General features: G+C 42.7%; 1 protein-coding gene and 2 non-coding genes across 4 annotated transcripts in view; all 3 read right to left on the minus strand.

Moving 5' to 3' along the window:
• Positions 1–14,822, minus strand: part of LOC136840604 (leukotriene A-4 hydrolase) — a 168,366-nt gene that overhangs the window by 86,406 nt on the left and 67,138 nt on the right. For both annotated transcript variants that reach the window (XM_067107288.1, XM_067107289.1), the window contains exon 3: positions 3,446–3,585. In XM_067107288.1, the coding sequence (XP_066963389.1) occupies positions 3,446–3,585 (140 nt within the window). The remainder of the gene's footprint in view (positions 1–3,445; positions 3,586–14,822) is intronic.
• Positions 11,957–12,075, minus strand: LOC136841328 (5S ribosomal RNA). The gene has a single exon (XR_010853882.1). It is a non-coding gene; the product is annotated as a 5S ribosomal RNA (ribosomal RNA).
• On the minus strand, positions 13,569–13,671 carry LOC136841341 (U6 spliceosomal RNA). The gene has a single exon (XR_010853893.1). It is a non-coding gene; the product is annotated as a U6 spliceosomal RNA (small nuclear RNA).

The following is a 14,822-nucleotide window of genomic DNA, read 5'->3' on the forward strand; positions in this document are numbered from 1 at the left end:
TGGTCAAAAACGCAATTTTAAGCTAAAACTCTTACGATCTAGTAATATTCAATCATTTACCTTCATTTTGCAACCAACTGGAAGTCTCTAGCACAATATTTCGATTTATGGTGAATTTTTGAAAAAATCTTTTCTTACGTCCCGCCAGAAATTCTTTCATCACGTTGTCGTAATGTTTGCACCATTTTATATTAGTCGTTATATAAAGTTTTATATATGGAAATGTGCGCAATTTCATGTAGAATACAACAGAAAATAACTCATGGTTGTAGCTTTTATCAGTTTTGAAATATTTTCATATAAATCACAATAACTGCCAAAATTTCAACCTTCGGTCATCTTTAACTCGACCGAAATGGTAAAAAGCAATTATAAGCTAAAACTCTTAGATTCTAGTAATATTCAATCATGTACCTTCATTTTGCAACAAACTGAAGTCTCTAGCACAATATTTTGATTTATGGTGAATTTCTGAAAAAAAAATTTTTTCCTTACGTCTGCGCTGTGTGTAACTCAGCTGAACATCTCAGAAATTCTTTTCGTCATGTTGTCGTAATGTTTGCATCGTTTTACATTAGTCATTACATAAATTTTTATATATGAAAATGTGCACAATTTCATGTAGAATACAACAGAAAATAGCTCATGGTTGTAGCTTTTATCAGTTTTGAAATATTTTCACATAAATCACGATAACTGCCAAAATTTCAACCTTCGGTCAACTTTAACTCAACCGAAATGGTCAAAAAACGCAATTGTAAGCTAAAAATCTTACATTCTAGTAATATTCAATCGTTTAACTTCATTTTGCAATAAATTGGAAGTCTCTAGCACAATATTTCGATTTATGGTGAATTTAAAAAAAAACCATTTTCCTTACGTCTGCGCGGTAACTCGGCCGAACATCTCAGAAATTCTTTCGTATCGTTGTCGTAATATTTGCACCGCTTTAAATTAGTCGTTACATAAAGTTTTATATTTAAAAATGTGCGCAATTTCATGTACAATACAACAAAAAATAACTCATGGTTGTAGCTTTTATCAGTTTTGAAATATTTTCATATAAATCACGATAAATAGAAAAATTTCGACTTTCGGTCAACTTTAACGTGACCGAAATGGTCGAAAACTGCAATTGTAAGCTAAAACACTTACCGTCTCGTAATATTCAATCAATTAGCTTCATTTTTCAACAAATGGGAAGTCTCTAGCACAATATTTCGATTTATGGTGAATTTTTGAAAAAAACATTTTTTTACGTCCGAGCGTTACGAATTCATGCATCATTTTGTGATAATATTTTCTGTGTTGCTTTGGTCGTTTTAAAACTTGTTATGTACCAAAATCATCGCAATTTAGTGTACAATAAAACTAAAAAAAATTAACTCATTAGCTTTAACCGTTTTGCTTACAGCGTGATTTGTATACAATTATATACGAGTTTTTTTTTTTTGCTGTCATATATTCCAATATTTATATATGATAATGATATTTTTTTTCATTTCTGATGGTTGCATACTAAACTTCAAGCAATGACAAAAAAATGAGCCAAAATGAACTCTTAAATCTTAAAAACTAAGCGTGCTGTGATTTTTGAAAAAAAACTTTTTCCGCAGCGCTAACTCACCGAACGCCGCCGGCATACGGGAGACGTTTTTGTAAATAGGGCTTCGGCGTTAAAGGGTTTATACAATGCATCCCGTGTATAAACAAAGAAATTACCCAAAAATAAATCTTAGAAAAAAACAGACCAGAGTATGCAACAAGGGTTAAAATAACATTAGATGGAAAGAGGGCAAATGTAGGAACAATGATCTAATACAGGTACTCTTTGCGCTGGAATTTAGTGAAACCCTAAAAAAAAGGCCAATTAGACTATGGGCAGGCTGAGGAAAATTTGGAAATAACAAATAATGAAACTGCAAACGAAATTAAGATTAACACATATGTCTAGTACAATCTGTATTACCATAAGGACATACATCTTGGTGTGACAATGAAACATGTGTAACAGATCTTCTGTTTTGAAAATGAAGCTTTAAGAATATTAGGAGCCAAATGGCATCCTAAGAAATTACAGAAGTTCCATATGCAGATGAAATAATGATGAAAAGGAGATGGAGATGGTTTGGACGTATCCTTTCAACCCCTGGGAAAAGAAGGATAAGCGCACACAATGAGTCTGCCTGGACTACTAGCACAAGGCCTTCTACTTCCCCTTCTTTCACCTACATGGTGGGAGACAGTCCAGGGATGAGGAGGAGGATGAAGACAACCTCGACCATGATGCAGATGAAGAGAAGGATGAGTGCCATGAGCATTTCTTCCCTTTCATCTTTGTATCTTGCAAGTCTTATACACCAAGGGAAAGGTTGATGACAGAACCGGATAACAAAGTATCAACCTGAGGATTTGCTACTGAAAGTTACTACTGCAACAGAGGCTTCCCCTCCTTTGTAGTAGTCAAGGATGCTAGAGCAGCCACAGATAATACAGGAGAAGAAGGCGCTGCAGACAGCTCCTTCATCTCCTCTGCGAAAGCTAGACTATCAGGGATGTTAAGCATATGCCAGATCTTTCACAGATACCTAAAAGATGACATTTTATTATACCTGGACCAGCAAAAGCAGATGATTTGGCAGGAGAGACAGCTGCAGTTGGTGCACCACTACCAACAGCTATGTTCTCCTCTGAGGAGTGGGCATGGTCAGACTTCTTTGCTTGAGTGCTATCCCTCTGAGGAGAGGTAGCACTACTAGCAGGCAGGAGGATAACAATGGAGGAGGATGAAAGAAAAGGACCATAAGGATTTAGGGGCAAAGTCCTACTACCGAAGAATCTGGAAAATGCTTCTTACCCTTCTTTCTCCTCTTACCAAACTTCCACTCCGCAAGGAAGGTCAACCAGCACACTCTGTATAGGGCAGAATCATGAGTACACACCTTCCCCTACAAAGGGCATAACTGTGGAGGTCTTGTGTTGCGGGAGACATGAAATGCAAACACAAAATAAGAACAAAGCAAGCAAAAGAAATACTAATAGCAAAAGTAAGGCAGCAAACTACTTATCCAACTTCAAAAACCAAACGAAGGAAAGAAAATGTGCACAGCAAGTCTGTGCTTTTAAGCAGCTAAGGAAAAAAGTGAGTGGCGATGTAAGGCGGTGTGTGAGGTACTTATTTGCTCACCCCCCACCCTCATCTCCATCACTTTGTTACCCAGTCCAACAACCTCTCCAACTAGTGCTAAAGGAAGGATACACCTGTATAAAAGGTGATAGTTTGTCTTTCTGTAGAAATAAATCAATTTTGTTTTAGAAAAAAAGTTTTTTCATGCTTATTTGGCCCCTTTAGAAAACATTTCCGAGTTAATCTCCCTGGAAACATAAGACCAACTGATTCTGTAATAAACTTTATATTTTTTATGGTAAACCGATCATTACTTACTGTTTTCTGCCAGAAGGTGATAGAGCAATTGTCAGGGCAGAACCAAAATTTGGATGAGCATCTCCCATAGAGTGCTGCAAGAGCTGACCAGTCTCTTCATCTTTTACAGAGTGGATTGTTATATCTCTGGTATCCAAGATCTGTGAAGAGAAAAAAAATAAACATATTAATTCTTACAGTGCTAAATAATTGTGTCAAATCCTATCCCATCATCATCAGTGTTTTTGCATAAGAACTTTCACTTTGCATGGTTAGAGGTAAAATGAAAATTTTTATAATAAAATTAATTTTTTAAATGCTTACCTCTCTATTATGATTAGGTGTATTTCCCACGTCATGTGGAAGGACGACAGAGTGTGAAAAGTAAAAAATTAATAGGATAGTTTAGTCTGAACCATCTATTGACCCATCCCTTTCGGGAGATTTGAACATCTATAATTTTCCTATCAGATTTTTCTTCTGTCCACTTGAGTGGGGAGGTGGGGGAGTGATACATAACAGAGAGGTAAGTACTGTATCTAAAAAATATGTTATTATAAAAAATTACATTTTTATAATAAAATAAAGTTTTATATATACTTACCAAGTAATTACATAACTATAAAGTTTCTATTAACCGGCAGCAAGAATTTTTGAAATTCATGGTAGCGCTACTTTTGTTTTGGTTAGGCGACTAACCCCACCCACTTTCGGGGTAAGAGAGGAACTAGCTCAGCAAAAGAGCTCAATATGTTTATGCCTTCCTGTCCATGTGAGGGGAGGAGGGAGGGCTCTGATCATGTAATTATTTGGTAAGTATATATAAAACTTTATTTTAAAATGTCATTTTTTATATGCGCAACTTACCAAATAATTACATAGCTGAATCCCACACTGAAGGAGGTGAGATAAATGGCCCTATGTATTCTAACACATTAATAATTGTTATGCTAACATCGGTAAAATGTTTGCTGGTTCCTCACCTGGCGAGAGAGCTGCTACAGGAGAAAACTGCGTCTGGTTGGCGCTCATCTCAACCAGTAGCGGCGTGGCAGTATAGCCAGGAAGCGCCTGCTACTTTAGTGGGATTCTTTACTGCAAAGGAGTTTTCCAATTGCAGATAAAGAATTAGGAAGTATCCTACACTCCCTCTCCCAATACCATGCCAGCAACCGAAAATGGACCCAAGGTACTGCAATTTTCATATATAGTTTTGACTTCGCTCAAGTAATGAGAGGCAAATATTGACCTACACTTCCAATATATTGTCTGGATAATTGAGGAAAGCAACAAATTATGTTTAAAAGCCACGGATGTGGCTAAAGCTCTCATTTCATGTGCTTTCACTTTCACTAATGGTAAGTCATCCTTCTTAAACTGCAAATGAGCCTCCAGGATAAGATCCTCAAGAAAAAATGCCAGGGCATTTTTTGAGAGTGGGTGCTAATGATTCTTTACTGAGCACCATAGGTTGCTTGGTGCACCACGAATCTTTTCAGTTTTTTGCAAGTAGTATTTCAGTACCCTTACAGGGCAAAGGATCCTTTCTTCTTCTTCAGGCCCTAAGATATCTACCAGACTTTTGATAGACAAGGAACGAGGCCACCAATTGGAAGGGGTCTCATTTTTTGCTAAAAACCCAAGGGTAAATGAACAAATAGCATTATCCTGAGAGAAACCAATTCTCTTATCTAATGTGTGTAGCTCACTAACACGCCTAGCTGTGGCTAATGCTACCAGAAACAAGTCTTCCTTGTTAAATCTCTCATAGAGATTGAACTCAGAGTTCAAAATGGAGATCTGACAACCACTTTAAGACCATGTCCAGGTTCCAAGCTACTAATTTTTCTTCCTTTCGTTTAGTCGTATCACATGACTTGATAAGATCGGACAAATCTTTATTAAAAGAGAGATCTACTCCCCTGTGTCTAAATACTGAGCTCAACATTGCTCCATAGTCCTTAATGGTTGAGGAAGATAGTCCCCTAGATGATCTTAAATAAAGCAGGAAATCCCCAATCTCTGCTACAGTTGCCTTAGAAGAAGAGATGTTATGTGTTCGGCACCATGAATGGAAGACTATCCACTTGGCCTGACATACACTACTCTAGGACTCATGTCTGCAACAGACCTTGAAAACCCCTTCGATCACACCAGTTTCCTGACAGTCTGAGTGCAGTCAGGGCCAGAGTGGACAGTCCTTGGTGGAACTGTCTGAAATGCGGTTGTTTGAGTAAATTTAGTTTCTGAGGCAACAGCCTTGGAAAGTCTGTCAGAAGCTCTAACAAGTCTGGGAACCACTCCTGGGCTGGCAAAAATGGTGCTATTAGAGTCATGGTTATGTTTTGGTGATTCCAGAACTTGATGATGACTTCAAAACTTGTTGATGACTTCCCTTACCATCTTGAAAGGAGGGAAGGCATACAGACCCGTCCAACCAGTCCACAAGCATTGCATTTGTCGCCCATGCTTGTAGATCTGGAGCCGGCGAACAATACAGAGGAAGACGAAAGTTCTTAGCAGTTGTGAACAGATACAGAACTGGCTTTCCCCACAGTTTCCAAAGTTTTTGACACGCTAATGGGTCCAGAGTCCACTCTGAGGGGAGAACTTGCTTTTGGCGAACTTAGTTCGCCCGCTAAGACATTTAATTTTCCTTGAATAAACCTGGTTAGGATCTTTATCTGGTTTTGATATGCCCATAAGAGGAAAGCCCTTGCTGCCTCGCAAAGGGTAAAAGAGTGTGTCCCCCCTTGCTTCTTCACGTAAGAAAATGCCATGGTATTGTCTGAATGGACCGTCACTGTCTTTCCAAACACTTCCAGAGCAAACTCTTGCAATCCCCCAGTGAAATGCTTTCACCTCCTTTACGTTGATATGCCATTTGCTCTGTTCTGGAGTCCAAATCCTGGAGACCTCCCTGTCTCCCAGGGGAGCTCCCCAACCTAGGTCTGAAGCATCTGAATAAAACACTAGGTCAGGGCTCAGAGGAAGGAACGATTTCCCTTGAGACCGTCTGTCTCTTGAGCTCCACCACAGCGGGTCCTGTTTGATTTCCCGAGTTATTGGGAAAACAAAAGTGTCCAGAAACTTCTTTCTGTTCCAATTGGCTCGTAGATAAAATTGAAAGTTCCTCATGCGTAGGCTTCCCAGAGAAACGAATTGCTCTATGGACAAGAAAGCCCCTAGTAGGCTCATCCAGCTGTTTGCAGAGCAAGACTGAAGGGAGAGGAATTTGTCCACTTTCTGAAGGCAGGATTCTGTCCTTTGGGGGGAGGGAAAACCCAAAAAGTCATAGAGTTTATTCTCATCCCCAAATATGCTATCTCCTGAGAAGGAGTCAGCTGTGACTTCTGAAAATTTATTAAAAGGCCCAACTCCGGAGCTAGAAGAAGGATCTTTTGCAGGTCTTTCGTACATAACTCCTTCGATTGAGAACAAAGGAGCCAATCATCCAGATAGAGCGAAATGTTGACCCCATCAGATGTAACCATTTTGGGAGCCGTGGCTAGGCCGAAGCAAAGGGCTCTGAACTGATACACCCTGTTCTTAAAAACGAACCTTAAAAACTTCAAGTCCTGATGAACTGGGAAATGGAAGTATGCATCCCTCATGTCTACTGAAATCATCCACTCCCCCTGACGAATGGATGCTAGGACGGATTGGCTCACTTCAACTTTGAATGTGGGGACTATGAATAACCGATTGTAGAATCCCAGATTCTTTCACAAGGAGGGAAGACACTTCTTGGGAGAGGGCAGAAAACTGCTCGGAGTCCACTAAGTAGGCCGTCAATACGATCGTGCAGCTTGTCAAAGGAGGCTTCCGTATGAATGGAGTATCACTCCCTCAAAACTTCCACAATCTAGGTTTCTGCTCCTCTCGCTTCCTATCGTTCCCAAAAGCAGAGAAGCCTTGCTCCTACCAGCGTATGGAGGACGCGGTTTTCATTTATGTAAGGGAGTTTCAGTGGCAGACTTTTTGATCGCCTGAGAGGCAAACTGGGTATTTGAGCGTGGTCTAGGAAGGCCTCTTTGCCTGCCCCTACCACGAAAGGGCTGAGGTTGGACGGGGGAAACTGTTCAAGAGGAGTAAGCTGGAGTTTCTTTAGGGTGCCTCTCAGACTGATCGAGGAGGTCCTCAGTAGATTTCTTCTGAAGGTCAGAAGAAATCTGAAGAACTGTAGCTTGTGGGAACAGGCGTTGTTTATCTAATGGGGAATATAGCAGAGTGGACTTCTGCGAAAGGGTCACTCCTTTTGTGGTATAGGAACAACAAGGCTCTCTTTTCTTCAAAATGTTCATAGCAAAAAGGGAAGCCAGCTCCTGAGATCTGTCCCTTATACCCTTGTCTAGACAAGAGGTAACACCCATAAATTCTGAGTTGTAGTCCTTCAGGACATGAGGACAATCCTTGATCTTGCGAGCAAGGGCACCCAATATCCAATCTAAAAAACTAAGCACCTTGAAAACTTTAAAAAGGTGTTTGATCAAGTGGTCTAGCTCCAATGTTGAGAACAGGATCTTCACAGAATTAAAAGCAGACCTCCGGGAAGAGTATATTAAACTGGAGAAGTCCCCCTGGGTGGAGGTAGAAGCTCCCAGGGTTGGGGCCTCTCCAGTTGCATAAGACAGATATCTCCTCTGAGAGAGCCTCAACGGAGGGCAACTAAAGGAGGCTCTTCCCTGCTTTCTCTTCCCTGAGAGCTAGCTTTCCACTTCATGTAAAGTCTTCTTAGCAGAGGAAGACAGAAATATCTTTGGGGGTCTCGCAGAATTAACAGTCTGGTTGTCCATTAAATATATAGACGCTGGGGAAGCTGGAGCTGCAGGCGAGAAGAAATTAGGAAATGTTGCTAACAAAAACCTTAGCAACAAAGGGTAAGCAGAAGGAGGGGTGAATGGGTCCACTTCTTCTTCCTACTCTGAAGAAATGGGAGACAACTCTGCAAGAGGTTGAGGTGTTGAAGGGGGTTTCTTGATTAACCCCAATATATTGTCTAACTGTCGCGAATCTCTGACCGGCCAATGAAGAATTAGAGGAATTTATTTCTGGTGATAGAAATTCATTTCTCGTCATAATGTGGTTTGGATTCCACAATAAGCTGTAGGCTGTAGATCCCGTTGCTAGGTAACCAGTTGGTTCTTAGCCACGTAAAATAAATCTAATCCTTCGGGCCACCCCTAGGAGAGCTGTTAATCAGCTCAGTGGTCTGGTTAAACTAAGATATACAGTACTTAACTTAACTTTAACTCAGGTATAATCATTTTTAGAGGTTTTTTTGGTGTTTGAACTATCAAAATAGGCAGTTATAAGTGTTTTTAGATCGTGTCAAGTTTTTATTTCGCAGGGGGTTGTGATACATATCCCCTGACCCCAGTATTCAGGGGATACGACCACAACCCCTTTTAAATGTTAAAACTGCCTACTGTATTTTGATAGTTCAAATAAAAAACCACTCCAAAAATGTTTAACCAGTATTTTAATACAGTAGTTTTATCACTCATTTAGTTGAAAAATGAAAATGATATTTTAATGATAAAATAAAGTTTGTTCATACTTACCTGGCAGATATATATATAGCTTCTCCGAAGGTCCGACAGAATTTCAAATTTCGCGGCACACACAGTGGCTGGTCAGGTGGTTAGTACCCATTCCCGCCGCTGGGAGGCGGGTATCAGGAACCATTCCCATTTTCTATTCAGATTTTCTAACGCCACTGTCTCCTGAGGGGAGGAGGGAGGGCAATATGAAATATATATCTGCCAGGTAAGTATGAACAAACTTTATTTTATCATTAAAATATCATTTTGTTCATGAGACTTACCTGTCAGATATATATATAGCTGAATACCACCTTTGGAGGGGGTAGAGACAGCCAAGAAATAGGAAAAACCAATTATTGGTAAAATTATTTTGGTTCCTTATCTGATAGCGTAGCTGACTGAGTGGTTACTGTCACTCTAGTCTGCTTCTGCTTTACTAGAGACCCCAGCGAGGTAGTGACCTATATAGCTGGCGACTTCTAGATGATCTGTCAACGGGGCGTGACCACAATGTGACTAGATCATAGCCCATACAAAGAGGACAAAAGAGCATTACTAACCACCTAACCAACACCTAAAGCGTTAGTTTGCAAAGGATTGGGAAGACTGCCTCCAGTAGTCGACCCAACAACCACAAAAACACAATTAAAAAGGGGATAGGATCAGAGTTACCCCTGTCCCCAAGGTTGCTGAAGCAGCAATGTATGGTCCCAGCGAAAAGCAATTTTCGTATGCTACCTAAACATCTTGCCAAGAGTGTGAGGCAAACACCGAATTGACTTCGCCAAAATGTGGCACTAAAAATGTCACTGAGTACCATATTTTCTTGAACGCCATGGAGGTAGCAACTGCCCTCACCTCGTGAGCGTTAACTCTCAACAACTTGAAGTTGAGTCGTCACAACTAGAGTGTGCGTCCTTAATGACGTCCCTAATGAAGAATGCCAGTGCATTCTTCGACATAGGTTTAACTGGTTGCCTCACAGAACACCATAAAACATCCAATGGACCACGAGTGTCCTGTGTTCTTTTAAGGTAGTACTTGAGAGCTCTAACTGGACATAGAACTCCCTCAGGTTCCTGTCCAATAAGGTCTGCTAAACCTTTAATTTCAAAGTGTCTAGGCCAAGGGTTAGAAGACCTATCATTCTTAGCCAAGAACTTAGGGCTTAAAGAATAGACAGCATTGTGTTCCTTGAAGCCCACATGACGGCCTCGAACTTCTCTCACTCTCGCCGCCAGAGGAATGCCGTTTCGAGTAACATCCTTAAGAGATGCAGAGTGGAGAGGCTCAAAAGGACTAAACATCAAAAACTTGAGCATTACGTCCAAGTTCCAAGCAGGGGAAATCAGCTGAGGAACCTTGGACGTCTTGAAAGAGCTCGTAAGATCGTGGAGGTCCTTATTGTCAGACAAAGCTAATCCTCTGTGTCTGAATACAATCGAAAGCATGCTCCGATAACACTTGATAGTCGGAACTGCTATATCGAGTTTTTCTCTTAAGTAAAGGAGAAAATCCGCAACCTGGCTCACAGTGATAGAGGAAGAGGAAAAGCCCTTCTTTCTACACCAACCTTTGAAGGTTGCTCACTTCGCTAGATATATCCTTTAGATGAAGAACTTCTGGCTCTAGCGATGGCCCGTGCCACCTGGCCAGAAAAACCCCTCGCTCTGACCAAGTTTCGATAGTCTGAAAGCAGTCAGGTTCAGAGCGGGAGATTCAAAGATATCTCGTGAAGTGGGTTTGTATGAGCAGGTCTGCTCTCATAGGAAGGGTCCTCGGAACGTCTACCAACCAGAAGAGAAACTCCGAGAACCAGTGGTTCGAAGGCCAAAACATGGGGATGAGAGTCATCCTCGTCCCTTGTGAGGCCGCGAACTTGCGTATGACTTCTCCCAGAATTTAGAACGGGGAAAAGGCGTAAACATCTATTCCCGTCCAATCCCAGGAAGAGCAACTATCGCAACTGCCCCAGGGTCGAGTACAGATGAGCTTTACAGAGGAGCCTCGCTGTTCTTGAGGTCGTGAAAATATCCACAAGATGGCGACCCCAAAATTTCCAAAAATCTTGGCAAACCTCCTGATGAAGGGTCCATTCCTTCGGCAGGAGTTGATGGCGCCAACAGAGCAGGTCTGCTCGAACATTTTCGACCTCTGCAACAAAACTTGTGAGAATCGAAATGTTGCGAGCATAGGCTCAAAGAATAATCTCTCTTGCAAGGCTGAACAGGGAACAAGTATTGTCCGAGTTTGCTAGAACTACACGATTGCAAACTTGGACCTCAAGAATTGGAGAGCTAAAAGATAGCCGCCAAATCTTTGAAGTCGATGTGCCAGGACACCTGTTCCTCTCTCCAGGTTCCTAACACTTTCTCTCCCTCTAGTGTTGCCCCCAACCTGTTGACGACCCATCGGAAAAACAACACTAGGTTGGGGTTCAGAAGCTTGAGGGAGATCCCTTTCTGCAATTCCGTTGGATCGAGCCACCACCACAGATCCTCTTTTATATAAGGAAGAATTCTCAATTCCTCTTTCAAGTCTTCCTTGCTTTGTCAGTTCTCCAACAAAAAGAACTGAAGAGGCCTGAGATGCAGACTCCCCAGAAAACAAACTTCTCCAGCGAGGAAATGGTCCCCAGCAGACTCATTCCTTCCTTCACCTAGCATGTTTCCTTTTCCAAGAAGGCCGAAACTTTTTCGTACATAGAAGTTGCCGTTCTTGCGACGGAGACGCTATAAAAGCCGCTGAATAGATCTGAATTCCCAGACACAATGGACAGTGAGGGGATCAGCTGCGACTTCTCCACAGACCAGAAGTCCCAGGGACTTCACGAGTTGCAGAGTCAACTGAAGGTCCTCCAGATACCTTCGCCGACGACGCCGAATCAACCAGTCGTCCAAGTAGAGTGAGATCCTGACGTGCGACAGATGCAACTGCATCGCAACGTTTTTCATGAGCGTGTAAACACCCTCGGAGCAAAATGTGACGCCAACAGCATCTGGTGTTCCCAGGCGGTCAACCATCCAAGTACTGACCAGACCCAACGTTGCTTAACTTCGCTGATCGGACGAGAAGCGGTGTTTTCAACGTGGTATGGCCGTTGAGCAGAGTCCAAAGCAGAGAGCCCTGAACTGGTACGTCTAGTCCCCAAGACAACCTGAGATACTTCACCGAACGTGGATGAATTGGGGCGTGAAGATAAGTATCTTTGAGATCCAAAGATACCATCCAATCCCCGGGATGAAGGGCTCCTAGTATTGACTGCGAGGTCTCCATCTTGAACTTTTCCTTCCGGACCAAGTTGTTCGACCTGTTGACGTCCAAGACGGGTCTCCAGCCTACTGAAAGTTTTGGGACTAGAAACAATCTGTAGTAAAATCCCGGGAACACTGAGTCCAATATCTGTTCCACTGCTCTCCGCTCGAACATCTGTTCGAGCAGGTCAAACAATTTTCTGTTTGACAGGAAGGCAGTTGGGAAACAAAAACAAAAGAGGAGACAGGAAGGGAATCAAGTAACCTCTCTCTCTAACAGTAGGAGGGACCAAACGTCTGCCCTCACTCTTTCCAGGCTTGTGCAAAATGAAGCCTGGTTGCAAAGGGAGTCTGGAGATGAAAGGAGTCACTTGCTACCTCTCTTGGAAGTGACATTCCTTCGGGAAAAAAACTCTTTCTCGTGGTGCGGGTCTCGTGTTGCTTCCCATGGAAGCCCCTTTGTTATGCAAACATTTAGCTTTTGTTTACTTTTTGTATCTGAGATCGGTGCAAAAGCGTTATGAAGGAGATGCAGTTTGAATGTCGATAACTTTAGTTTTGAGAAAACGATATTTTTGCTTCTCTGTGTATTTATTTGCTTGCCGTTACACAGTTTGATGTTTTATGACATAATGAAAAGCCAAAAATAGACCTGCAAAGTAATATAACTTCGCTAAATGAAGCTAAATGAAGCGAGTGTCAAAACACGGCTGAGGTTGGCCAGCGCTCACGCTTTACTTAGTCAAGCTCTGAGCTGCTACTGACTGACTGCCACTGACTGCCCTGCGGCATTCCTGTCTTTTCGCTGATGCGTACTATGTCCACAGGGTTGCCATAGATCGCATTAGATATTATTTCATAGCTAAAAGGAAATTACCACCGATATACTGACAATATCATTACATTATATGAAAAATGTAATTTGACTATGATAGGTTACTGTTTTGTTTATAACTTCTAACTGTGGCGAACTTTTAAATAAAACTTTCTGAGAAGATAGTCAGGATATGTATGATGCCATATATAAAATATCCCAGAAAATTTTATTTCCGATTTTTTCATCAAACGCTCCCCCTTAAGACAAAGACAACTGTGAAGGTGGAGAGAGAGAGGAGCTGGTTGAAAAGTCTCAGGAAACAGATCCTTAAGAAAAAGCCAGAGTCTGATAATCAGAGGAAGAAGAAGACGAAAGAAGTTTCTCTTCATACAAAGGCTGTGACGAAAGAGGATGTTCTTCCGCAGCTGGTGGGTCTTGAGTGAGTGGTGAAAGTAGTTCGATTCGCCGATACGTAGCGGGAACTCCGCGAACGAAGAAGTCGTCAACTAGAGTACGATAGTAAACATAAAAATGTGGAACGCTTCACGATTAGCGTGTCATCCTTGCGCAAGAGCCATGCTAATCTTTCTGTATCGTTCCAATTAGTATATGTACTGCCGAAGCAAGTACTGGCTAAATTAAGAAGGACATCAAGATGTTGAAGCGGGTAGTTGTGCGACATGATGAACAACTGGAGCGGTGTCAACACAAGACTTGAAGCTATACGGCGAAGCGAGCGCGGAGCGTCATGGCGTGGACGCGCGAGAGGCTCCGTGGGCAAGTACTAGAAGAGAGTCACAGCGTGGCGTGGCGGCGGCGTCATGGCTGGCGCGCCGAGCGTCAAGGTGAGGAGCGCGTGAAGCGTGAGAAGCGCACGAAGAGCAAGACGCGCTCCTGGCGCGAGACAAGAGAAAAGGCCAACACCTCAACTCGGGAAGACGAATAGGAAGCCACTAAACACTCTCTCTAGAAGACAGACGCTCTGTATCGACAGGAGAAGAAGAAGCGGGAGACGAAGGTGAAAGTCTGTACCTCTTAACAGGCAGATTCGAATCTTGAAAGGTTCATGAGAGCATCCAGCTGTTGTTGCAAACCCAACAAAATCTTACGCGTTGGGAGAAGCCACTCTCTCGGGAGAAGGGCTGAACCTGAGAGAAGGAAAGGGGCGAGAGACGTATACTTCCTTCCACAGGGGAAGAAGCTCTAGCCCTTGCCTTAGCGCGACAGGGGGGTCGAGTAGAGTGATCATTCGAAAAACACTTTATTCTCTTCTGCAGAGGAATATCCACGCAACTTTCGGGGAAGAGTACAAACGTCTAGAGGAAGAGGACGTGAAGCGTCCTCTCCTCTAAGCTTCTCTTAAGAGGGCGAGAGTCCAACCGAGAGCTCCAACCCCGTGGCGGGGAGGACGTGTCGGAGGACGAGAAGCAATCCTTCAGGATGCGTGCCTGAGCACGATCCCTGGCAGCCTGGGTAGCGTCATCAGGACCTGCCGAAGGGACGCCAGATCGGTGGGAAGCCCCGTAACCCTCATGCGGCTTTCGACATGCCCCTCCCTGGTCCTGGGAGTTCGACAGAGGTCCAGGCCTAGAGGCATTATAGGGCCGATCTGACGCCCCCTCCACAACACTAGGGGCACTAGCACTAACACTATGCGTTTGAATTGCATTCACTTTAGTTTCAAGAGCACGCATTGACTCCACACGAGAGCCAGGGAATTACCTTCTGCAGCAACAAACTACAGGGTTAGTAATAAATTACTACAGGGTTACTAGTAGGAG

Source organism: Macrobrachium rosenbergii, chromosome 8, assembly GCF_040412425.1.
Source record: "Macrobrachium rosenbergii isolate ZJJX-2024 chromosome 8, ASM4041242v1, whole genome shotgun sequence".
Taxonomy (NCBI): domain Eukaryota; kingdom Metazoa; phylum Arthropoda; class Malacostraca; order Decapoda; family Palaemonidae; genus Macrobrachium; species Macrobrachium rosenbergii.